The 25,628-nt window shown below is 38.0% G+C and overlaps 1 protein-coding gene across 4 annotated transcripts in view; it reads right to left on the bottom strand.

The window, feature by feature from the left end:
* Window positions 1–25,628, bottom strand: part of Lyst (lysosomal trafficking regulator) — a 188,493-nt gene that overhangs the window by 85,667 nt on the left and 77,198 nt on the right. For 2 of the 4 annotated variants that reach the window (XM_006516561.2, XM_006516562.2), the window contains exons 19-30: window positions 23,148–23,297; window positions 22,197–22,334; window positions 19,683–19,881; window positions 18,676–18,807; window positions 14,873–15,488; window positions 13,997–14,174; window positions 12,895–13,064; window positions 11,615–11,845; window positions 9,916–10,082; window positions 9,036–9,179; window positions 6,149–6,304; window positions 5,327–5,518 (exon numbers count right to left, since the gene is read on the bottom strand). In XM_006516561.2, coding sequence (XP_006516624.1) covers window positions 5,327–5,518; window positions 6,149–6,304; window positions 9,036–9,179; window positions 9,916–10,082; window positions 11,615–11,845; window positions 12,895–13,064; window positions 13,997–14,174; window positions 14,873–15,488; window positions 18,676–18,807; window positions 19,683–19,881; window positions 22,197–22,334; window positions 23,148–23,297 — 2,473 coding nt within the window. The other 2 variants (NM_010748.2, XM_006516563.4) reach the window with 2 other exon arrangements.

Below are 25,628 nucleotides of genomic sequence, written 5' to 3'. Positions count from 1 at the left end.
TTTGCCAGAGCACCTGGGGGAGCCATCTTGGTTGCCGGATCCCTCAGAGACTGGTCTGTGCAGGTGAGAGTGTGGACTACAGAAGCTAACAGCTTCTGGGACAGGCAGAAGCCACAGAGCATTGAAGAGACCAAACCTACGGATAATAGGAGTGGATGAGAATGAAAATTTTCAAATTAAAGGGCCAGCAAATATCTTCAACAAAATTATAGAAGAAAACTTCCCAAACCTAAAGAATGACATGCCCATGATCATAAAAGAAGCCTACAGAACTCCAAATAGACTGGGCCAGAAAAGAAATTTCACCTGACACATAATAATCAGAACAACAAATGCACTAAATAAAGATAGAATATTAAAAGCAGTAAGGGAAAAAGGTCAAGTAACATATAAAGGCAGGCCTATCAGAATTACACCAGACTTTTCACCAGAGACTATGAAAGCCAGAAGATCCTGGGCAGATGTTATACAGACACTAAGAAAACACAAATGCCAGTCCCGGCTACTATACCCAGCCAAACTTTCAATTACAATAGATGGAGAAACCAAAGTATTCCATGACAAAACCAAATTCATACAATATCTTTCCACGAATTCAGCCCTTCAAAGGATAATATCAGAAAAAAAAGATACAAGGACGAAAAATACGCCATAGAAAAAGCAAGAAAGTAATCCTCAACAAACCAAAAAGAAGACAGCCACAAAAACAGAATGCCAACTCTAAAAACAAAAATAATAGGAAGCAACAATTACTTTTCCTTAATATCTCTTAATATCAATGGATTCAATTCCCCCAATAAAAAGACATAGACAAACAGACTGGCTACATAAACAGGAACCAACATTCTGCTACTTACAGGAAACCCATCTCAGGGAAAAAGACAGACACTACCTCAGAGTGAAAGGCTGGAAAACAATTTTCCAAGCAAATGGTCTGAAGAAACAAGCTGGAGTAGCCATTCTAATATCAAATAAAATCGACTTCCAACCCAAAGTTATCAAAAAAGACAAGGAGGGGCACTTCATACTCATCAAAGGTAAAATCTTCCAAGAGGAACTCTCAATTCTGAATATCTACGCTCCAAATGCAAGGGTAGCCACATCCATTAAAGAAACTTTAGTAAAGCTCAAAGCACACATTGCACCTCACACAATAATAGTGGGAGACTTCAACACACCACTTTCATCAATGGACAGATCGTGGAAACAGAAACTAAACAGGGACACAGTGAAACTAACAGAAGTGATGAAACAAATGGACTTAGCAGAGATCTACAGAACATTTTATCCTAAAACAAAAGGATATACCTTCTTCTCAGCACCTCATGGCACCTTCTCCAAAACTGACCATATAATTGGTCACAAAACAGGCCTCAACAGATACAAAAATATTGAAATTGTCCCATGCATCCTATCAGATACCATGGACTAAGGCTGATTAATCTTCAATAACAACATAAATAATAGAAAGCCAACATTCACATGGAAACTGAACAACACTATACTCAATCATACCTTGGTCAAGGAAGGAATAAAGAAAGAAATTAAAGACTTTTTAGAGTTTAGTGAAAATGAAACCACAACATACCCAAACTTATGGGACACAATGAAAGCACTTCTAAGAGGAAAACTCATAGCTCTGAGTGCCTCCAAAAAAGAAACTACAGAGAGCACACACTAGCAGCTTGAAAACACATGTAAAAGCTCTAGAATAAAAGGAAGCAAATTCACCCAAGAGAAGTAGACGGCAGGAAATAATCAAACTCAGGGACGAAATCAACCAAGTAGAAACAAGAAGAACTATTCAAAGAATCAACCAAACGAGGAGCTGGTTCTTTGAGAAAATCAACAAGATAGATAAACCCTTAGCTAGACTCACTAGAGGGCACAGGGACAGCATCCTAATTAACAAAATCAGAAATGAAAAGGGAGACATAACAACATATCCTGAAGAAATCCAAAACACCATCAGATCCTTCTACAAAAGGCTATACTCAACAAACCTGGAGAACCTGGATGTAATGGACAAATTTCTAGACAGATGCCAAGTACCAAAGGTAAATCAGGATCAGATTAATGATCTAAACAATCCTATATCCCCTAAAGAAAAGAAGCAGTAATTAATAGTCTCCCAAACAAAAAAAGCCCAGGACCAGATGGGTTTAGTGCAGAGTTCTATCAACCTTCAAAGAAGATCAAATTCCAGTTCTTCACAAACTATTCCACAAAATAGAAGTAGAAGGTACTCTATCCAACTCATTTTATGAAGCCACTATTACTCTGATACCTAAACCACAGAAAGATCCAACAAAGATAGAGAACTTCAGACCAATTTCTCTTATGAATATCGATGCAAAAATCCTCAATAAAATTCTCGCTAACCAAATCCAAGAACACATTAAAGCAATCATCCATCCTGACCAAGTAGGTTTTATTCCAGGAATGCAGGGATGGTTTAATATACGGCAATCCGTCAACGTAATCCACTATATAAACAAACTCAAAGACAAAAACCACATGATCATCTCGTTAGATGCAGAAAAAGCATTTGACAAGATCCAACACCCATTCATGATAAAAGTTTTGGAAAGATCAGGAATTCAAGGCCCATACCTAAACATGATAAAAGCAATCTACAGCAAACTAGTAGCCAACATCAAAGTAAATGGTGAGAAGCTGGAAGCAATTCCACTAAAATCAGGGACTAGACAAGGCTGCCCACTTTCTCCCTACCTTTTCAACATAGTACTTGAAGTCCTAGCCAGAGCAATTCGACAACAAAAGGAGATCAAGGGGATACAAATTGGAAAGGAAGAAGTCAAAATGTCACTTTTTTTTTCAGATGATATGACAGTATATATAAGTGACCCTAAAATTCCCACCAGAGAACTCCTAAACCTGATAAACAGCTTCAGTGAAGTAGCTGGATATAAAATTAACTCAAACAAGTCAATGGCCTTTCTGTACACAAAGAATAAACAGGCTGAGAAAGAAATTAGGGAAACAACACCCTTCACAATAGTCATTAATAATATAAAATACCTTAGCGTAACTCTAACTAAGGAAGTGAAAGATCTGTATGATAACAACTTCAAGTCTCTGAAGAAAGAAATTAAAGAAGATCTCAGAAGATGGAAAGATCTCCCATGCTCATGGATTGGCAGGATCAACATAGTAAAAACGGCTATCTTGCCAAAAGCAATCTACAGATTCAATTCAATCCCCATCAAAATTCCAATTCAGTTCTTCAACGAATTAGAAAGGGCAATGTACTGGCTAGTTTTGTGTCAACTTGACACAGCTGGAGTTATCATAGAGAAAGGAGCTTCAGTTGAGGAAATGCCTCCATGAGATCCAACTGTAAGGCATTTTCTCAATTAGTGATCAAGGGGGAAAGGCCCCTTGTGGGTGGGACCATTTCTGGGCTGGTAGTCTTGGGTTCTATAAGAGAGCAGGCTGAGCAAGCCAGGTGAGGCAAGCCAGTAAAGAACATCCCTCCATGGCCTCTGCATCAGCTCCTGCTTCCTGACCTGCTTGAGTTCCAGTCCTGACTTCCTTTGGTGATGAACAGCAGTATGGAAGTGTAAGCCGAATAAACCCTTTCCTCCCCAACTGCTTCTTGGTCATGATGTTTGTGCAGGAATAGAAACCCTGACTAAGACAAATTTGCAAATTCATCTGGAATAACAAAAAACCTAGGATAGCAAAAACTCTTCTCAAGGATAAAAGAACCTCTGGTGGAATCACCATGCCTGACCTAAAGCTGTACTACAGAGCAATTGTGATAAAAACTGCATGGTACTGATATAGGGACAGACAAGTAGACCATTGGAATTGAATTGAAGACCCAGAGATGAACCCACACACCTATGGTCACTTGATCTTTGACAAGGGAGCTAAAACCATCCAGTGGAAAAAAGACAGCATTTTCAACAAATGGTGCTGGCACAACTGGCGGTTATCATGTAGAAAAATGCGAATTGATCCATTCCTATCTCATTGTACTAAGGTTAAATCTAAGTGGATCAAGAAACTCCACATAAAACCAGAGACAGTGAAACTTATAGAGGAGAAAGTGGGGAAAAGCCTCGAAGATATGTGCACAGGGGAAAAATTCGTGAATAGAACAGCAATGGCTTGTGCTGTAAGATCAAGAATTTACAAATGGGACCTCATAAAATTACAAAGCTTCTGTAAGGCAAAAGACACTGTCAATAAGACAAAAAGGCCACCAACAGTATGGGAAAGGATCTTTACCAATCCTAAATCAGATAGGGGACTAATATCCAATATATATAAAGAACTGAAGAAGGTGGACTCTAGAAAATCAAATAACCTCATTAAAAAATGGGGCTCAGAGCTAAACAAAGAATTCTCACCTGAAAAATACCGAATGGCTAAGAAGCACCTGAAAATATGTTCAGCATCCTTAATCATCAGGGAAATACAAAACAACCCTTAGATTCCACCTCACATCAGTCAGAATGATCAAAAATTCAGGTGACAGCAGATGCTGGCGAGGATGTGGAGAAAGAGGAACACTTCTCCATTGTTGATGGGATTGCAAGCTTGTACAACCACTCTGGAAATCAGTCTCGCAGTTCCTCAGAAAATTGGACATAGTACTACAGGAGGATCCCGTAATACCTCTCCTGGGCATATATGCAGAAGATTTTCCAATTGGTAAGAAGGACACATGCTTCACTATGCTAATAGCAGCCTTACTTATACTAGCCAGAAGCTGAAAAGAACCCAGATGTGGATCCATCCCATAATCAGCCTTCAAACGCTGACACCATTGCATACACCAGCAAGATTTTGCTGAAAATAACCTGATATAGCTGTCTCTTGTGAGGCTATGCCAGTGCCTGGCAAACACAGAAGTGGATGCTCACAGTCAGCTATTGGATGGAACACAGGGCCCCCAATGGAGGAGCTAGAGAAAGTATCCAACGAGCTAAAGGGATCTGCAATCCTATAGGTGGAACAACAATGTGAACTAAGCAGTACCCCAGAGCTCGTGCCTCTAGCTGCATATGTATCAGAAGATGGCCTAATCGGCCATCATTGGGAAGAGAGGCCCCTTGGTCTTGCAAACTTTATATGCCTCAGTACAGGGGAATGCCAGGGTCAAGAAGTGGGAGTGGGTGGGTAGGGAAGTTGGGGGGGGGGAGGGTCTGGGGGGACTTTTGGGATAGCATTTGAAATGTAAATGAAGAAAATACCTAATTAAAAAAATAAATTAAAAAAAGGAAACCTAATCACTTCCATATGATATATTTCCCCTGTGGTCCACCACTGAAGGGAGGAGTGGGGTCTAAGATACCTTGGTAAATAATCCTGTTCACAGCTAAGATGGTGAGCCTCTGCAGCCTCTGAGCGAGCTCTGCCTCCGAGGCCTGGCTGGGGTGCTCTTGGCTCATCCTCCTCTGCATCATAGAGTGTAGCTCATCGCTGGCCACTGAGCGCATCTTCATCAGCAGAGACTCTGTCTGAGCCAGAGGGAATTTGCGAGAACCTTCAAGTACATAAATTACCCAATGCCATAGTTAATAATGAGCAATGGACTTATTTACACTAAAATGTTTTGCTTATTGGTTATTAAAAGAAAAACTTTTTATTACAAAATTAACTTACATTTAGGAAAAGAGAATGAGAAATTAGTATCTTTTTCTTTCTCCAAAGAAGTGGAACAGTACTTCTGGATTCAAAGTCTAAAGTAATAGCAAAGAGCTAGTAACAGGAGGGTACTTATCATTTCTCCAAGTCTTAGTCTTCTGAAAAATCCAAAATATCAGACGGGTACTAGTGGCTTTGATATCTGATAGACTATTTTCACTGTTTCACTTCCTTGTTTTCCAAGATCATCAACAGTTTTAAAGAACTAGATATTTTAGTAAAAGATGGTGATAAATAATAATGATACTATGTCTGGGTAATTACCATTGAAGCTTATAGGTTGGAAAATCATACATAGCGACAAATAAGAAATCAGTCAGTGAGAACGCAGAGATCACAGAGTAGATGCAAGCCCAGTGATTTGCCAGCACACTGATTATGGGTGGACACATCATTTGGAAAGCATTTCCTGAGAAACAGCGCCCCAGATGATTGCGTGAGGCCGAGGGCTGTTCCTGCACTACTGCACCTGCTCTGGGGGATGCGGCACATGTGGTGCATCCAGGAGAGAGCTGAGGGGAGTCTTGATCTAATGGACTGAAGAAGGGCATCGGAAGTTGACCATAGGAACCAAAGTGACGTCTTGGTGGATAAGGAGTAACAGAACCCTTCACTGGAATTGAACCTTTGTTTTGAATTATAAAAACAAGCATCAATTTCCATAAATGACATTTTTACAAATTATTTGCATCTGACTAAATTATGGCAGGTTTTAATATTTTTTTTTAGATTGCTCACTACTATGTATTTTAAATCAGTTAATAATTTTGGTGACTAGAGTCATCTTTGAGGTAAAGAAGAAACAAAAAATAATTCCTGGAGATATTAAAAATAATATTGTCAGATAATATCCCTAAACATTGAGATAGGTTCATCCTCATATTATCCACAGATTTCTTGTGTATAATCCAATTATAATGCAGGGATGGCAAGGTAGTAGACAGAGTAAGACTCTCATTCTATATTTGTGAACGTGGACGTGTGCTTCGGTACTCATGCTTTAAAGCCTCATGGATCAGAAACAGTCTTGTTTGCTTCTTTTTCTAAGCCCCAGTTTCCTTGTTTATAAGATGTATACTGAGAACAAAGCAGAGCTTATCTCACAGGAAGAGAGTCATCACTATCTGATACTATAGAAATACATTTCTTTATATGCTTTTATCACTTCCCCTGTTCTATGGAGTCAGGTAAAACAGGAATTTGTACATGGCAGGTACCCGGTAATTATTTAATGGCTGAAAAAATGAATTAAGAACATTATTGTATGAATTAAGGAAAATAATGAATATAAAATACAATGCCTATCTCATTCATCAAAAGAATAAAGAATCATTCTTGTTAGTATTGCTTTTATTGGTTAAATACAAAGTTCATTCGTGTGCTAATTTTACCACTCTATCATCTACCAGTATGAATGACACTTGCATGAATATGTCACTTCAAATAACACCCTACCAATTCCTCTATCTTCAAGCATTAAAATAACAATTGAGTTTTTTTACTTCAAAAACTGCACACTAATAGGAAAAGTTAGTAAAGCAAAGCAAAAAAGCTAGGGAAGAAGATCACAACATACAATACAGGAACTACCAAACAACGTGTTCTTTAATGTAAAAAGATGTCTATATGGATTAAAAATAGAAGTCCCTTTATAAACAGCTGGTACAGTATGATACCATTTAGGAAAAATATCTCTCCATCACTCTACCTTGCCCTATGCCTCTCCCTCTTCTCTCCCTCCTCCCTCTCTCTCTCTTTCCCTCCTTCTCTTCCCCCTCCCCCCCTTCCCCCTGTGTATGTGTCTCAAAGTATTGAATCTGGTCCTATTCACTAGGTTGACAGGAACTTGGGACTGGCAAGCAGAGCGATCCACATGTGAGGCTGAAGGAAGATTAACCTGGTACATAGCAGTGTCTACATCCTCTGGGAACTTAAGGATGGAAAACCTAGGTGTAATACTGCTGGAAGAAACAAGATTCCTTGTCATGGCAGATAGGAAACTGTGCACCACACTTAGATCTGAAAAGGGCACATTTTACCTGGGATAGATGACAAGTACAATGGGAGAGTGGTGCAAGAAGAGAGACTGTCTAGATATTAAACAAGGAAGAATACATAGGGGCAGTAAGTTTAGTTATGTGGATTTTTATAAGTCACGTTAGCATAACTTAAACACATTATTACATATTTAGAAGCATTTTCCGTGGATGGGCTTTTTTATCACATGGCTTTAAATTTTTGCATTGCATTGAACATACAGAAAGAAAAAAAGAAAATTAGTACAAGGAGAGAAAGGTTTGGACTAAAAAGCCTTAACAACTATGAGAACAAATACAGGAAACCCACTAAGCACTCTCTTTATATATACATCCAAGTGTGTGCACAGCAGCTGCTATAGACAGACACTGAGCAGAACCTGGAGTAACATTACGTTCTTACACACACTTACGCATACCCACTGCACATAGACAAGAGACATGTGTATACATTTATGTGAACATGAACATACATCCTAGGTTTGTGGTGTTTTTATTGTCTTTCTAGTTTATGTTTCTATAAAAGCAGCAACATGTCCTGTGGGAAACGCATCAGCACTTACTATTTGGTGATACATACAAATCCGCAGTCAGCTCCATACCATGTGCATTCTGCCTGTCTAAAAGACACCACAGTCTACCTTGATTGCTGCCCCCGCCCCCGCCCAGGTTCTGCACTTTGCTTTCTTCAAGTCCATATTCCCCAGAGAAGTCAGAGTCCTCCCTATACAATGGACGCCTATCTGATCATATCATGCATCTCCAGAAAACCTTGATGGCTTCCATTAGGATAAAACATGGGCATGGTCTATGTAGCCTCTTCAGGTACAGTGGTTTCTGCTGAGAGGAAAACGTCCTCAGAGTTTATAATTTTATTATTATTTATTGCTTCTTTTTTTAATTGGATATTTTCTTTATTTATATTTCAAATGTTATCCCCTTTCCCAGTGTCCCTCCTTCCCAGAAACCCCCTGTCACTTCCTCCTGCCTCCCGCTTCTATGAGGGTATTCCTCTAACCACCCACCCACTCCTACCTCCCCACCCTCAATTCCCCTACACTGAGGCATCTATCGAGCCTTCATAGGACCAAGGACCTCGTGTTTAATTCCTTGGCTCCTGGAGACAAGAGACTTGATATATTAGACCCAGCTGGCCTCAAACTCCAGAAACACACTTGCCCTTGTTTCCCCAGTGCTGAGATTAAAGGCACATGCCTCCATGCTCAGCAAGAAAAATATTCTTAATGTAAATGGCATCAGAATATAGGAAAGTATAGTTATCTTAAATTTCTAATTTTAAAGTGGCATCTTGGTACTCACCAGCAATGCTTCTCCGCTTCGGAGGCACTGAATGGCGGTGGGCAGAAGGCGAGTGCACTGGACTTTCAGAGTCATGATTGGCTGTGCTCCTTATAAATTCCAAAGCAGCCTGGAGAACTCTAAGCTGCAGGGCCAAAGCCATATCTAAACCCAAAGAGACTAGAATGTTTTCAAGCTATCATAATTGTTTAACTCTTTTAACTAAACTTATTTAATATATTATCTAACATCTAAGGCATATAACCTAATATTCAAGCTATAATATTCAATATCTAAATGAAAAGGCCTTAGACACAAGTTAAAATTGTTTCATCAACATGGGTTCTTGATGTTAGTGTTTCTAAGCTACATTTAAAAATAATGTTAAAATAAATTCCCATATGGTCACTACAAATTTTTTGATATTTTTGAGACATGTTTCCTGTAGCCCAGGTTAGCCTGCTATGTAGCTGAAGATGACCTTGAAATTCTGACCATCCTGCCTCCATCTCTTGAATATGTATCACCATATCTAGCTACAACTATAAAAATTTGAATAGAAAAAATGATAAATCCTAAACTGATTTCACTTTAAATGACTGTTTCAAAAACCAATAACTTTGTATAAAGCAAAAGCTCCAATACCCTACACGCTTTCACTCATGAGTCACGCTAGCATTCCCATTATTCTTCCAACATATGCCTTTGTATTCTACTTGGTAAAAAAAATTACTAGTTTCTGCCAGTGATGTATTGCCAACTACTAATTACATCAAACCATCAATCACTCTATTTTCAACAATTTAAAGGTTGCTTTAAATACCAATTAATACCAACACATAATTAACTTTAAATCTTCAGTAAAAGTTATGAGAAAAATTCCATTAAAATCCATTCTTACTTTGTGTCCTCTTGTTTTTGCTATTATGAAGATATCCAAGAAGTACAATAAGGTCTTCAATCACTCTAAAATACTGTGTGCCTGAGGAACTGCAAGCATGAATTGTAACTGCTATGAAAAGCTGCTGTATATCACATGCGAGCAATTTGTATTCGTTCACAGGAATGCTAAAGTGAGTCCAAAACAAAACAGAAGATACTATAAGCAAAACAGCCGAAAAATTAAAAGACAAAGAACTGGTTAAACTCTACGCTACCAGCATGCAATGATTTAAGAACTGTTCATGTTTACTCTATACAGCAAGCAATATACCCTGCCCACTAGGAATGCAAGTAAGGCACATTGACTTCTGTTGAAAATACAGTCTTGTAGAGAAAGATACAGGTTAAGAGAGCAACATAAACAACAGCTAGAGATTAACACAAGATACACAGAGAACACTCACACAGGTTCCTGGTCTACATGAAGGGTGAAGGATAGGGTATAGCAACAATACTAAGGGACAGTGAATCTGAAAGAATCCATTAACGGCTCTGCAGCTCAGCTATATAAATGAAAGATATTTTAGAGATTATAAGCGTGAACTTATATTGAAGTTAAATTAAGGATAAACTTGAATATATATTAATCACTTATGAACACATAATGAGTATGAATCAATTACTCTGCCCACAAGCTTAACCTTGATGATCTACTCAGGTTATGACACCAGGCCCAAATACTTTATATTTAGTTTTTTCAAATAAGTAAGGGTTAGAAATATAACTTTCACAGGGACAACTAACACAGTCCCACACAGGGTCAATCGGGCTAACTTAGTTTTAGGAGAAACTGCTTTCAGAACAAACCTATAGGCACCTTCCCAGTTTTACCAATTTTATGCACTGCACTGCAATCAAGTCTAAATGTCCTGAGGAAACATAATACCTCATGTTTCTAGTTTTATTAAACATAAGCACATGAACCCTACAAACAATAAGTGCCCAATTAAAGCTGAACTTAGAGAGTGTAAGGAGTCTGCCTTTGCCCCAGACAATCACTGATATGCTCTGAACTCTACAAAAATATTGACAGCATTCAGTGCTTTGGCATACAACATGATGGTGCATCTTAAGATTCACATTTTAATAGGACACTAATAAAAATTGTTAAACTATACATCAGATGTGGACACCAAAAATACAAAATCTAATTATTTTTCAAAGCTCTTAACTCGAGTGGCAGCTCTTATCCCTTTGCCAGTGTACTTTTGACTACTAGAGATTAATTTGTATTAGCAGTGCTACTATATTCTCCATTGCTGTAAACTGCGCATGGAGGCAGTGTTGCATCAGCAAGTGAGTTCACTGAGCTGCTACAGAGCCCTCTGCTGTTTCTGAGCTCCGTATAGATCAGCGAGCAGCCCTATCTAATCGCTTCCTCAGAGACAACTGTGGAAGCTTGATAAACATCAGAGAGTAGCCTTACTGTCTTCAGTTCTAAGTACCCCAAAACAGGTCGTAGGAACATCCTATTCTTAGTCAAACATTATTCAAAGTGATGAAAAAAAATGCCATCTCCAACTTAATTTAATTCTGTGGGAAAGAAATTATTTGAAAGCATTACAAAATAAACCCCAACTCTTTAAGGTAACCTATTAACTATTTCCCCTTCTAACAATCTTATCAGATGTAATTTTAATTAACAGTTTAAAACTTACTTCTTTTCTAATCCATTCAGGGCTGCTACTGTATTACATAATACATAGAGTAGACCATTGTCCAGTAGCATGTCTGCTACCTTGGAACAAGAGTTTAAAACTTGCAGAAGAAGTAAAAGAGCATTGTGCAAGAGGACATTGTCATAGAGAGAGGTCTCTATTAGTCCGAGAACGGGAATGACAGACCACTTCTGGAACAGTTCCATGTGCTTCACTTCCTCCAGATCAAATCTACAATAAATAAGACACAGTGACAAGCGTGGGAGGAGGTGTCAATCACAAACTGGGAATAAATGCTTGACACCTCAAGCTGGTCTTTAAATCTAATATTGAAATTATCAAGAAACAGTGTTGAGAAAAAGAATTCTTAATTACAAAAAGATTACAGTTTACAATAAGACAAAATCTAAGATAAATGCATAAACACTTAGGTGCATACATATACAATTTCATAACTTCAGTGGACTCATTTGAATGCATCCATTGGCAATCTTGTGTCCAAAAAATGCCTGCTGTGTGGGACTATAACAAGTGTAAAGAAAAATTATTAGTTTACAAACTATCTTCGTGACAGTGAACTAGTAAAAATAGCTATCAAAAACGAACAAACCTCTCACTCCTGACCTAAAACGACCTGCCTCCGTGGTGTAGCAGTTTAAGTATTTCGTGGCGACACGCACACATAAGGGCCTGGATTTGATTGATCACCAGCAATACACACACATACATAAAGTGAACACAGTAAATAATTTAAGTCCACCAAGGTCTGAATTGCTCTACCACACCAAAGATGTATATATTTTTCTCTATCAAACAGAAAAAAAATTGTGCCAAACTGTTAGTTTCAGTGAACTTTTTCTTTTATCTTTGCACATATTGTTAGTCCTTAAGAATTATTACAAAGTCAAATCTAAGGAATCAGCAACACACTCAGGAATTCCAAGAGAAGGCTCTAAGGGACCGAGGGTGTCTCGGACGGGTCACAAATACCGCATCACTGAGATTACAGGGGCCACCTTTCTTTCAGGTAGCTTCTCATGTTAGTACTACATGTCAAATCTTCTCTGTCACTTTCATTTTCTACTGCAGTTATTAGTTTCCAGTTTCTAAATAGTGAATAAAGTACAGAGGAAGAAGTAATAAGAGAAAGAACATCAAATGTAAAATAACAAATCAATTCTCTGGGAGATGATTTATAGCAGACCTTTTCTGAGACCCAAAATAGTCACTAAATTTTATACTTAAGACAAAGGATCTGAATTATGGTGTAGAGAACTCACTCTTCATCCAGGCCAATCGGTCGACCAAAGAACATTTCAACAAAGCACTCCAACAACTCCTGAGTTCCCCTATGAAGATACAACTGGTTGGCTAATAAGGAAAAGCCACGGTTCTTCAGAAACTTGTCCTTTTGCTCCTTTGATGCTCTATTAATGTATGCATGTAACAGCTAAAGAAAAAAATTTAGATGTTAACATTTAATATATACAATTCAAACTGTATATAATTCTTATATTTGTAAGCTATTACCTTTCACTCACATACACAGACACATACAGAGAAAGCTAAAAACCATGTTACCTGCATAAAGAAATTAACTAGCACCTCTATGCTATTGGTGATTCTAAAGGAAGCTATTCACATTGAATATTCATTGCTTTGTCAGTACACTTAGTATGTACAACATATGGACAACTGTAAATAGCTGAAGTTTACATTAGAGATGACAATATATGAATATATACATATATGAATATATACATATATGCGTAAATAAAGAGTATGGCTAGAGGGAAGTAATCTGACATGGCAATCAGGGAGGCCTCTTTAAAAAGGAGATAACTGAGCTGAGACTGAAATGTTCAAAAATTGATACTACACCGCAGGAAAGAATTCCAATAAACTACATGATTCTTATAATTTTTGTGAAATAGACTTTACTGGTAAATTGATATAAAGCAATATATGAGAAAGACTTAAGATTAAATTGAATACACAAAATGCCAGTATGAAATAGCAAAACTATTGAGTGCTACTTTAAATAACTTTATTTTAACTTTTATTTTATGTATATGGATGTCTTATCTGCATTTACATGTATAAACTGTGTTTCTGGTGCCTGCAGAGGCCAGGAAAGGCTATCAGATGCCCTAGAACTGAAACTGCAGATGACTGTGGGCCACTATATAGGTGCTGAGAGTTGAACCTCGGTCTCCTATAAGAGCAGCCCAATGCTCTCAACTACTAAGCCAACTCTCCAAGCCCAATAGTTCACTATTATTAAATATGAAATAAGCTTTAAGTCTTAACATATACTAAACAAATCACACACATACTCATATATTCCTGATGAAAACGTCACTTATTAGTTCCTGCCCTTACTTTAATTACTCCTTGCTGGATAGCAGGTGATGGGTGGTTAACAAGGACTAGAAGAATATCTGCTTGAATAATCCTGTCCATCACATCTTCAAGCATAGCATCAGGCAGGACAAGAAGAACCCCACTTAAGAGTTCATATAATCCACAGCAGATAGGTATCAGACAGTCTTCAATGACACTGTGACAGAAACCAGAAAAGTCTTAACACAGCATCAAAAAGAAAGGCACATGAACAATACCCTAGGAGCCGCATTGACATGGCAAGACAAATGCTCAGAAGGTTTTAAAATGTTTCCTAATTTAAACATGATTAACAAACTTGCCTTTTAAGACAGAGGTTTTTCTACAGACAATATACTATAATACAGTATTCGTGACCACATATGCTACTTAGACTATCTGAAGTGAAATCTCCAGGTCCTGCACAACTCCAAGGGAAGGCACCGGCCCAGCATGGAGGAAGGAGGAGCTTATGATTCTCCACCCCAACTGAGCATCTATGAACAGCCAATGGCTTCTGAGGGAAGGTCAGCTTTTTAAAAAATGTGTGGCCCATAGTAGGGTGACCACTCTCCAGTGGATGGCAACATACTCATGAGTATATATGCTGCACAAATTGGACATGGTGGATTGTTCAAAAAAAAACAACAGAGAGAGAACATGAAGTGGGGAGTGGATAAAGATAGAGAACAGAACTGTATCTTGGAGATGTTTGGAGGTGTAAGAAATTCTCAAAGAATTAACAAATAAAATATATTTAGAAAAAACAATTCAGGCTCTCAGTTGGTATTACTTGGTATTACTGTAATATGATCAGAAGTGGCATAATGAAGACATTTCTAGTGCAGGGATTCTGAGACAAGAAAACATGAGTACCTGTGGGTGCTTGTGGCTCGGTTGTAGCTTGCCTCATAAGCAGGAGAAAAGGTAAAGTTCTCCCAGTCATCAGCATTCCTATCAACAAGACTTGGCCACCTGCTAGCAACTGCAGATCCATTCTGAGAGGGAAACGCCAGCCCAAGGCTTGCGACAGTGCTTTGGCTTCGCTGGAATGAGGCCAGTCCCTTGAGGTTGTCAGGCCGACGTGGGTAAGACTCATCCCCAGGACTGTCATCATCTGATCTGGGCTCTGTTCCCACATCTTTGTGATCTACTCTGGCCCTGGGGAACCTCGGTGATCCTCTGGAAACCCCATTGGCAGAGGCGTGGGCTCCAAGAAGAGCCTCCATTTCACAAACAGTCTTTGCAGACTCACAGCTGCTGATGAATGCTTCCTCTTTGCTTGTTTTCAGTGCGTAGGGTCTTCCTAAAAGATTCTGTTTCTCTGGGTTGGCATCTGCAATATTTTGTAACTTGTCAACACTAAAACCCAAACTTGCAGCCAGTTTTTGTGCTCGTATTAGTGGTAAATAAGTAGGAAATGCTGGTAGACTTCTAGATCGAACCATCTGAGCAGCCATCCGCTGTGGAACAATATTGGAAGAACTGGTTCCTAGTAAATGTAGACAGAAAAATAGTACTTAAAAATCTACTAAACAAATCAACAAGATAGATAAACTCTTAACCAAACTAATCAGAGGGCACAGAGACAGTACCCAAATTAATAAAATCAGAAATGAAAAGGGAGACATAACAATGAAGTATATCTTAAAATAACTATTCTGTTTGTTGAATATCAACAGTTGAAAGTATTAAAATCATGTTCTACAAACATCATGGAAATATTATTGATCATTTTTCTCACTGTGCTTAAAATTAGCATTTTCTTAATGTTTAACTTCAAAGAGTTTTTGCTATTTTGAAAAAATTTAAATATAGTTACTGATAAAATAATTTCTCTTCTAGAAACACTGATAACCTTTTTTAAGTAAACTGTTATACAACGTACACAGATATGTAATGCATTTTAAATACTCTCTCGTTATGTCAGGTGGTATATAAGGGTCATATAAGGGCTTCTAAATAATGATTCATTTTTAATATTTTATGCCCTTTTACTATGCTTAACTCCCAAAGAATATTTTGTATGTTTTGAAACAATTTAGTATTCAACATTAGATATAGGATCCTCAGTTATGGATAGTGTTAAATATTCATTAATGATATTTTTAGGGTACGAAAGGATATGAATATAAGAGCTGAACAAATTTTTTATGTATTATTCTCAAAATACTCAATATTATTAATATGTCTGATGTATAAAATGCATTTAAATAATAAAAAACTAAGAAAAAATCTACTAAACAGCACCACTTCTCTTCTAAAGTCACAACCATGCCACAGCCCACCTTGCCTTGCACTACTCAAGAATTATAAATGATAATTTTCCTAGCCAAAAAATGCTTAAAATTGGTATGTGCCCAAAATATTTTTCTTTTAACTACATTTTATTAAGCTTTCAAAGACATGTCATTTCCTGTTTCATTAATAAAGTATTGATGGTACAGCTTGAAGTCATTAGGATTAATGGTTCAGAAATTAGGTAAATTAGAGTGCAATTTAATTTCCTTAAGCCAGAAACAGGGTACAAACAAGACAAAGTGAAAAGAGCTCAGGCTTTGCAAGAAGACATGACTAATTCAAATAAAGGTTCTGCTAGTTCAGAGGTCACAGGTAAATCATTGAATTACTATATAAGTGGTAGTTTCTGAAAATGTACAATAAGAGTTCAAAAATGTCAACTCTGCAGAGAGTTTTTAAGGATGAAGAGAACTCGTGTGTGATACAAGTGACATTGTGCCTGGACTCTAACAGGTGCTTAATAAAAGGTGGCACTTGACATTATTCGACAATCGGCCCTCAGACTATTTCTGTTCTTTCTCCTCTATTTCTGCAGTTACTTACTAAGGAGAAATAATCAGCCCCCGTCTTCATAGCTCTCCAATGTAATGGTGACAACACTATGCTAAGGAGACCAGAAAAATCCCTTATGAGCATAGGACAAATTACCCGAAATGTGGCTGTGAACCAGCAGCAATGGAGCAGCAGCACCGGGCCAATAGCTAAGAATTTATATTCTCAGGCTCTGGCCTAAACCTGCTCTTCAAGAATACAAGATGGAATAAAGAGGTACACAGCAACCAGTGTTTGAATGAGATTCTCAGGTTCTTGTGTGCATGTTCACGTTTTATAACTATGTAGTGTAAATAGCTTCTGAAAGGACTATTTTAGAGGTAAAGCTTTGTGCCGATAAAACAGATACACAGCTTGGAACTCTTTCCTAGTAATTTCTTGATTTGGGCTGGCAGGCTAAAGTTACTAAAAGATTGTTCAAATAATCCAGAAAAATGGGGCATGACTATATTTGAAAATAATTCAGAATGATACAATTTTTAAAGACATTTCCTATAAAATACTAGATGGAACTAACTAAAACATAGCCTTAAATATTATAATAAATGACTATTAAAACAAACTCCACTGGATGTAGTGTTGGTAACGTTTTGCTGAGTCTGTAGGTTGCTGTTTTGTCCTATGGCAGTGTCCTTTGCCTTACAGAAGCTTTTCAGCTTCATGAGCTCCCATGTATCAATTCTTGATCTTAGAGCCTGAGCCATTGGTGTTCTGTTCAGGAAATTTCCCCTGTGCCAATGTGTTCCAGGTTCTTTCCCACTTTCTCTTCTATTAGATTCAGACAGAATAACTGAAATGCTTTAGAAAATAAACACAACTGGGGGTCTGGAGAGATGGCTCAGCAGGTAAGAGCACTGACTGTTCTTCTGAAGGTACTGAGTTCAAATCTCAGCAACCACATGGTGGCTCACAACCATCCATAGTGAGATCTGACGCCCTCTTCTGGTCTGTCTGAAGACAGCTACAGTGTACTTACATATAAGAATAAATAAAATCTTTTTTTTAAAAAAAAAGAAAAGAAACACAATTGGAGATTAACACCCATACATCTTATCCCGATTTCCTGTAGATCTACTTTGCCTCCAAGACTTAATAGATGTTTACAGTAGAGTAGAAGATAAGGCTGTCCTGACGATAAAGAGGACAGCTGCTGGTATGAGAAACACGTAGGGCCGGCCAGTTCATGTCCAGGAAATCTACACACACTATGTACTCTATTAAGAATAACTAAGAAAATAGGAAATTACTATGAGTTTAAAGACTTAAATACTCATTCTATGGAGAAAGAAAAGAGAATTATCTCTGTTCACACAGCAATTAAAAGCATTTAAAGCAGTGAAGCTGGCTGGCTGGGAACCACAGTTAGGCTTTTCAAGTCAACAGCCACAGGCTCAGATACTGAAGACAGCATCAAAGAAACTGCTGCATTTCTGGCTAATACCATAGCAGCCCAGGGAACTGGGGCAGTGTCAGAGAAGCCACAGACAGGAGGTTCTTAGAGTGGTCCAAAGGGATGACTGCCTCCTCTTCTAGCTACCAGAACTTCCAAGTGGATCTTCTTTCTAGAAGGAGGGCTAAAATCCCTTCTCCCACATTCCCCTCTCACTCTCATGTACTGAATGTGTGTGTGTGTGTGTGTGTGTGTGTGTGTGTGTGTGTGTGTGTGTGTATACACAAATTCGTTTTGACGGATAAAATTGGATTCTTTAAACATACTTTGGGCTAGATACCGTCATGTTATACTGCTACAATAAGCACAATCTAATATCCATGAATATTCATAACTGAAATAATATGAGCGGAAGTTTAATATTTGCTATGATTACCTTCAGGAGGAGCTGCAGTAAAGGCAGATGGGCTTATTACCAGGAATCCAGGGCTGGGAAAGGCTTGCCCTCCGCTGCTAGAATGCCTCAGGTACGCGAGTGACTGCACTTTCTCCTGAAAGATCTTGCCATCTGGAATTCAAAATGGTTTTGAGACAGCAAAAATTTTAGGGTAAAACAATAACAACAACAAAAACCTTTAAAAGTAAATCATTAGACATGAATTTTGACAAAAAAATGTTCAAAAAGAAACAAATAAGGCCTGCTCCATAGTATCAAATATAGTATGTAAGTATTCCCTTTATAATTTCTCACTTTGGATTTTGTGACTGTTAACTTCTACATTCTTTGAACTCCAACTGTCTTAACAATTATTTCTGTGGTTTCACATTTTACAGTTCCCCCTTACTGTGTAATTCTGATCTCTCAAAAATAAACTCTTTACCTGTTTATTCCTTGAATGCCTATATATTAAATTTTTAAATTTTAATTTATGCGTATGTATATTAGCTCTCACATGTATACCTAGAACCTGCAAAGGTCAAAAGAAGGTATCAGATCCCTTGGAGCTAGAGTTATAGGCAGTAGTAGGTAGGTGCTGGAATCTGTCTGAACTTAGACCCTCTGAAAGAGCAGCAAGTGCTCTTAGCTACTGAGCCATCTCTCCGATCTGTGTCTTATATTTTTATGAATTCTCTTCAGTATATGATATGAATCCTAAGTAATACTTTCAGTTTAATCATCCTTTTCAGGTTCATACTGAAATTTTCCATCTTGACTTTTTAAATGTACCATCAACATACAACTACATTATCTTTTTTGTTCTCATTCACACCTTCTGTTTATTCTCTGGATCTATCTAGTAACTCACTGCCTTTTATCCACCAACATACATTAGGGCTTTTTCCAGCACAGAGAGACCATTCAGTAAATATCAAAACAAATATGTATCGGCAGGAAAAAGACTAGAGTAGAAATGGCTACAATCTAACAATGATCTTACTCACCTATGTGCAAAGAGAAGTAGAAGTTTGTGGGATTGTGACAAACATAAGTATTAGTAGGAGGGTGTACAGCTAACAGGAAATTGAAAATAACTGTCAATAATTCCAAGTCTGGAGGAGAACCAAGGACTTCTGCAATGATTTTCACAAATGATCTACAAACTTCTCGGGGCATAGATGTAAGCTGCCCCTCTCTGTGTTCCTGTAAAAATAAAAGCCAAAATCTCTTTAGATTTAAAGAACTGTCAGCTAATATTTTTTTTATTTAAACAAGATAGTCCTCTAAAAGTCACTATTATTAGTGTTGGAGGTGCATATGTAGAGGTCAGAAGACACCTTGTGGAGTTGGTTCTCTTCTGCTTTAATGTAGTTCTGGAGATCGGAGTCATCAGGCCTATATGGCAAGCACCCTACCTGCCAAGTCATCTCACTGATATTCTTCTTAAGATAGAATATTGTTGGTTTACTACTCTAGTCTAACCATATTTAACATTAATCTGAAGTACTACTTTTCAACCCCAGTGATTTTTGCCATTATAAATTAATTACAAGTGATGGCAGTTTAATTCTAGCCCTCTTAATTTAGTTAACTGAACCAAGTTACACTGCAGAATTCAAGTGTGCAATGTGGCCCTACACTTACATTAACATTGCTATACTGTCTCTTTGTCTATATGAATATGCTAACACTAGTATGTATGCTCATTTTACAAATTCAATGACACCACAGAGAAACCCAATCTTGTAAAACAACAACAAAAAGTTTTTTTCAAGGATACAAACTCTTAGAACAGCACCTCAGACACTAAGCCATCTTGTAATTCAAAACGCTGTAGACCAGAAGAGCTTTAGATTTCAGGTTTTTGGATTTGGAGGATATTTGTACAGACTTTATAGATATGAAAGCCCCAAATCAGGAATGTTCGAAACTAAATTTTTTAAAGTGCATAAAGCCATAAAACTCTTAGTTCTTTTAACACTAGCATCACTGTTAGTACTATTATCCACTATGGCTACTAGATCTGCATGGACCTCTTGTAATGCAGCACACAAGTTACAGCAATATCCTGTGGCCCAGCTTGCAAAGTCCTTTCTCACAGTGGTTATTACAGTGGTCTTATCTTTCACTTCCAGAATATAGGCTTAAATGGTTATTTCACTAGCTTGAACCACACAAAGAAACAAATAATTGTACAACTATGACCAAACACAGGCCCCCAGTTTCTTTGTGCTGTGCTTTCAACTGCTTGGATTATAGAACTTAGTAGGATGTCACGCCTTACTAAAAATAGAGGCTGTCATAACTTGTTTATGTTCTTAAACTCCATCTCCTCAGAGGCTAGTAATTAACCTCCTGATTAAGGGCACAGAATATAAAACTGCCTTGTCTTCTGTCTCCATATGTCCAAATATGACACATAATTGTCCCTCCACTCCATTTACTGTTATGTACTGCTGAATCAGAGGATAATAAAGGGGAGCTGTTAATTTTGAGACAATTTAGTCATCAGATCACATAGACCCCTTTGAGGTATTGTCATAGTATTTAGATTTTAATGTAGCTTCCCAGAAGCCTGAAGCAGGCTGAGCCAGAATTTGACCTTGCTGCCACTAAGGAAATTATCTAGGGTGGAGCCTTCCTCCCTAGATCACTCTATTGTTCTGCCTTGGCTGCTGCTCCTCTTCAAGATACTGCTACCTGCTGAGAGGCCCCGGAGCTATTCAGGAGACTATGCCCCATCCTGCACATCATCACCAGTTCCATTATTTCTCAACCCGCCTAGGCTCCCTCTTTTCTCCCAGATTCCAAGATGCCTTCCAGGCTCGAACCCGGACATGTGAGCCGCTGGCAGGCCCCAACAATTTAACCCACCAATACAGTAAAGGTGTCAGGCTATAGAAGCAAAAGTACTGGCCTCACGAAATAGTAAAGATCCCACAGTATGTCTGGACTTATCTCACTTGACAAGATCAACATGTTTCAAACACTAAAAACAAAAACAAAACCTTGGAAATAGTCCAATATACCAACCAGGCAGATGAAAGGGCATTTGTAAAGTCAGGTCACAGCACAGACATAGTACATGAGTCAGTGTCACTTTTTAATATAGTATTTTAGGTATATATCCATATTGCTAGTTAACATATAAAATAGACTATGATTAAGTTTTATTTATTAAAAGCATACATATATGTAAGTTGTTATTTAAAGAGTATAGAGTGAGTTAAGGATCACTAACAGCTGATGTTCAGGAAACCACAAAATTATTATATTCCAATACAAAGAAACATGCAGAAATTTAGTAGCTGTTCTTTTGTAGTTTGAGCCAGAGAAGATGACAGTGTAAATAAAGATCAGGAGGCAAGAGCTGAAAGAAAACATGCTTACAGAGTAAGTAAGATAAAAGACAGAAAAAAATCCCATTGACCTGTGAAACTCTGATGTGCACAGCAGTAGGTTATTAAATAGAAGCTACTGCAGAAGATGCCCCTGCAGAGAAGCTACGGGAAAAGTACCTGTAAAACCTGACAGGTCAGTAGGAAGTGGTGAACCACGTGGGCGTTCAGCAACTGCTTAATATTAAACTGCTGCTGGTGGTGCTCTACCCGGATGAGGACTTCCAAAGCTGCTAGCAGAGTCTCCCACACACCTTGCTGAGAAAATAAACATGCACCAATTAGCACACAGTTATGGAAACATACTGTGGGCCTCTTAGAAGCCTAGAAACATAACTACTTAACGCACTGTGCATGGTCTACTTCAAAGCTTGAGTCTGTTGGTGTGGAGGGGAAAGTAAGTCTTAAAATTTATTCCATTCAGCTCATCATTACTTCAGGAAGTTCAGAGCTTTACACAGAGCATACACTTCTGGATTTACATTTAACATTAGCATTACACTGAAGCAGCAAAATTATCCTTTCCTCCAGCATGATCAGCGACTGTTAGAAATATTTTTTACTGATGATTTAATACTTTCATGCATGCATCTAATGTATTTTGATCATATTCACACTCCTCTGCTAACTCCTTCTAGATGTACCTCACCTCTTTCCTATCTCATGTCCTTTAAAAATGCTTATTTAGATGATTATATTTAAATGTCCTTTGGGGAGGGGAGGGCGAGAGGCCCAGTACACCACAGCATACACCCACACTACAATATTCCTCAACCTCAGAGGAGCAAAAACCATCATGAATGAATCCAGGAGGCATTATACTAATATAATCACAGACCCTAAAATACCATGGCAGTTGTGAGGATGGGGAGAAGAAAAGAGGCCTGGTGGGTACAGAGCTCTGCCTTATAATATGAAAACTGTGGAGGTGGTTGTTGGTGATGGCTATGTAATATCGGAATGCAAGCAATGCTTCTAAATAAGGTACTTAAAATGATCAGGTTAAGCAAACCCAATGCTGCATGTACTGTACATCACTATGCAGATGAAATAAAAGTATGCATTACACACCTCTGCCTTATTCCATATCTTCCAGTCAAGTAACAGTTCCTGCAGCAGCTTAACATCTTGGATTATAGCATGAGACTCAACATCCAGCTTGAACTCTCCATGCTCACTGACGTGGATAACTTCTTCACCGCAGCAACCTTCAAGAAGGGTCTACAGAAAATTAGCATTAGTGTAAATTTCAGTAATGACTGATTAACTAAATATATGTTTACCAGAATTATCAAACTTTTCAGCTCAGCAGTCATACCATCAAATTGAAAAAAAGAAACTAGAAAAATTAAACATTTCTCCAAATATCTGTGTTATAAAGCAATTCAACTTAGTTGCAAATCATAAATTTCCAAACATTTATGACTTTTTATTTCAAACACAGGATAAAATACCTACAACTCATCTTGATTTTATTTTTTTGCAGTGCTAGGGATGGAACCTATGGTATGCATGTTAAGGATACTAAGCAACCTTCTAGCTATTGATTTATCCTTCTTGTCGCTCAAAGAAGATGGGAAGGAAAGAATGTAAGGCCTACTACAATTACATCTAACCACCACCACCACCACCACCTTCTCCACCACTGTCACCACTGTCACCACCACCACCTCCTTCACCACTGTCACCACCACCACCTCCTTCACCACTGTCACCACCACCACCTCCTTCACCACTGTCATCACCACCACCACCACCACCACCACCACCACCTTCACCACCACTGTCATCACCACCACCACCACCACCACCTTCTCCACCACTGTCACCACCACCACCACTATCACCACCACCTTCTCTACCACTGTCACCACCACCACCACCACCACCACCACTAACAACAACAAAATAACAGAAATCAACAATCACTGGTGATTGATAACTCTCAACATCAACGCTCTCACTTCCCTAATCTTTCATAATAAAAGTCCTGGAGAGATCAGAGATAGAAGGGACATACCTAAAATATAATAAAGGCAATATACAGGAAGCTGATAGCAACATCAAATTAAATGGAAAGAAACTCAAAGCAATTCCACTGAAGTCAGTGGTAAGATAAAGGTGTCCACTTTCTCCATATCTGTCCAGTACTTAAAAGTTTAACTAGAGCAGTAAGACAACTGAAGGAGATCAGGGGATACAAGTTGGAAAGAAAAAAGTTAAAGTACTATTAATTGCAGATGATATGATAATATATATAAGTGACCCCAAAAATTCTACCAGGAAACTCCTACAGCTGGTAAACACTTCCAGCAAAATGGCTGGATACAAGATTAATCTGAAAAAAATTTTTATTAGCAGCCCTCCTATACAAATAACAAGTGGACTGAGAAAGAAGTCAACACCTTTCACAATATCCTCAAATAATATAAAATATCTTGGAGTAAGTGTAACCAAGTGTAAACAATCATAAAAGATCTATATGATAAAATCTTCAAGTCTCTGCAGAAAGAAACTGAAGAAGATATCAGAAGATGAAAAGATCTCTCATGCTCATGGGTTGGTAGGATTGGCAAAGTAAAAAGGGCCATCCTACCAAAAGCAATTCAGATTCAATATAATTGCCATCAAATTTCCAATACAGTTTTTCACAAACCTTGAAAGGACAATTCTCAACTTCATATGGAAAAACAAAAAGCCCAGGAAGAGCTAAAACACTCCTGTGCAATAAAAGAAGTACTGGGTGTCCTAGTCCCAATCTCAAGTTCTACTATAGAGCAATAGTCTTAAAAAATCTACATGGCACTGGCAGAAAAATAGGCATGCTGGTCTTCGGAACTGAACTGAAGATGCAGGCATAATCCACACACGTAAGGGCATCTGATTGCTGATAAAGAATTCAGAAATACACACAAGGAAAAAGCATCTTCAACAAATGATGCTGGTCTAACTAGATATCTGCATGTAGACAAACACAAATAGATCCATATTTATGACCCTGCACAAAACTCAAGGCCAAGTAGATCAAAGACCTTAACATAAAACCAGATACACTAAACCTGATGGAAGTGAAAGTGGGAAATACCCTCCAACACAATAGAACAGGGAACTACTTCCTGAGCAGAACATCAATAGTGCAGCCACTAAGATCAACAAAAAGTGGGACAATGTGAACCTGAAAAGCTTCTGTATGGCAAAGGACACATCATTCGGAAAAAGCATCAGCCTATAGATTGGGAAAAGATTTTATAGTAACTCCATATCCAATATATATAAGAATCATGATAGCAAAATAACAAAGAATTTAATTAAAAATGGGGAAACGATCTAAACAGAGAATTCTCAATAGAGGAATCTTAAATGGCTGAAATACACTTAAAGAAATGTTCACCATCCTTAGCCATCAATAAAAAGTAAATCCAAATTACTTTGAGATTCCATCTTATACCTGTCAGAATATCACAAGCAACAGTTCATGCTGGTGAGGATGTGGAGCAAGAGAAACACTCCTCCATCACTGGTGGGAGTGCAAAAAATATTGAAATCAAAATG

The sequence above is a fragment of the Mus musculus genome, chromosome 13, assembly GCF_000001635.26.
Source record: "Mus musculus strain C57BL/6J chromosome 13, GRCm38.p6 C57BL/6J".
Lineage (NCBI taxonomy): Eukaryota > Metazoa > Chordata > Mammalia > Rodentia > Muridae > Mus > Mus musculus.
Note: the sequence above shows the minus strand (reverse complement) of the source record. Positions and strands in the feature narration are given on the sequence as shown.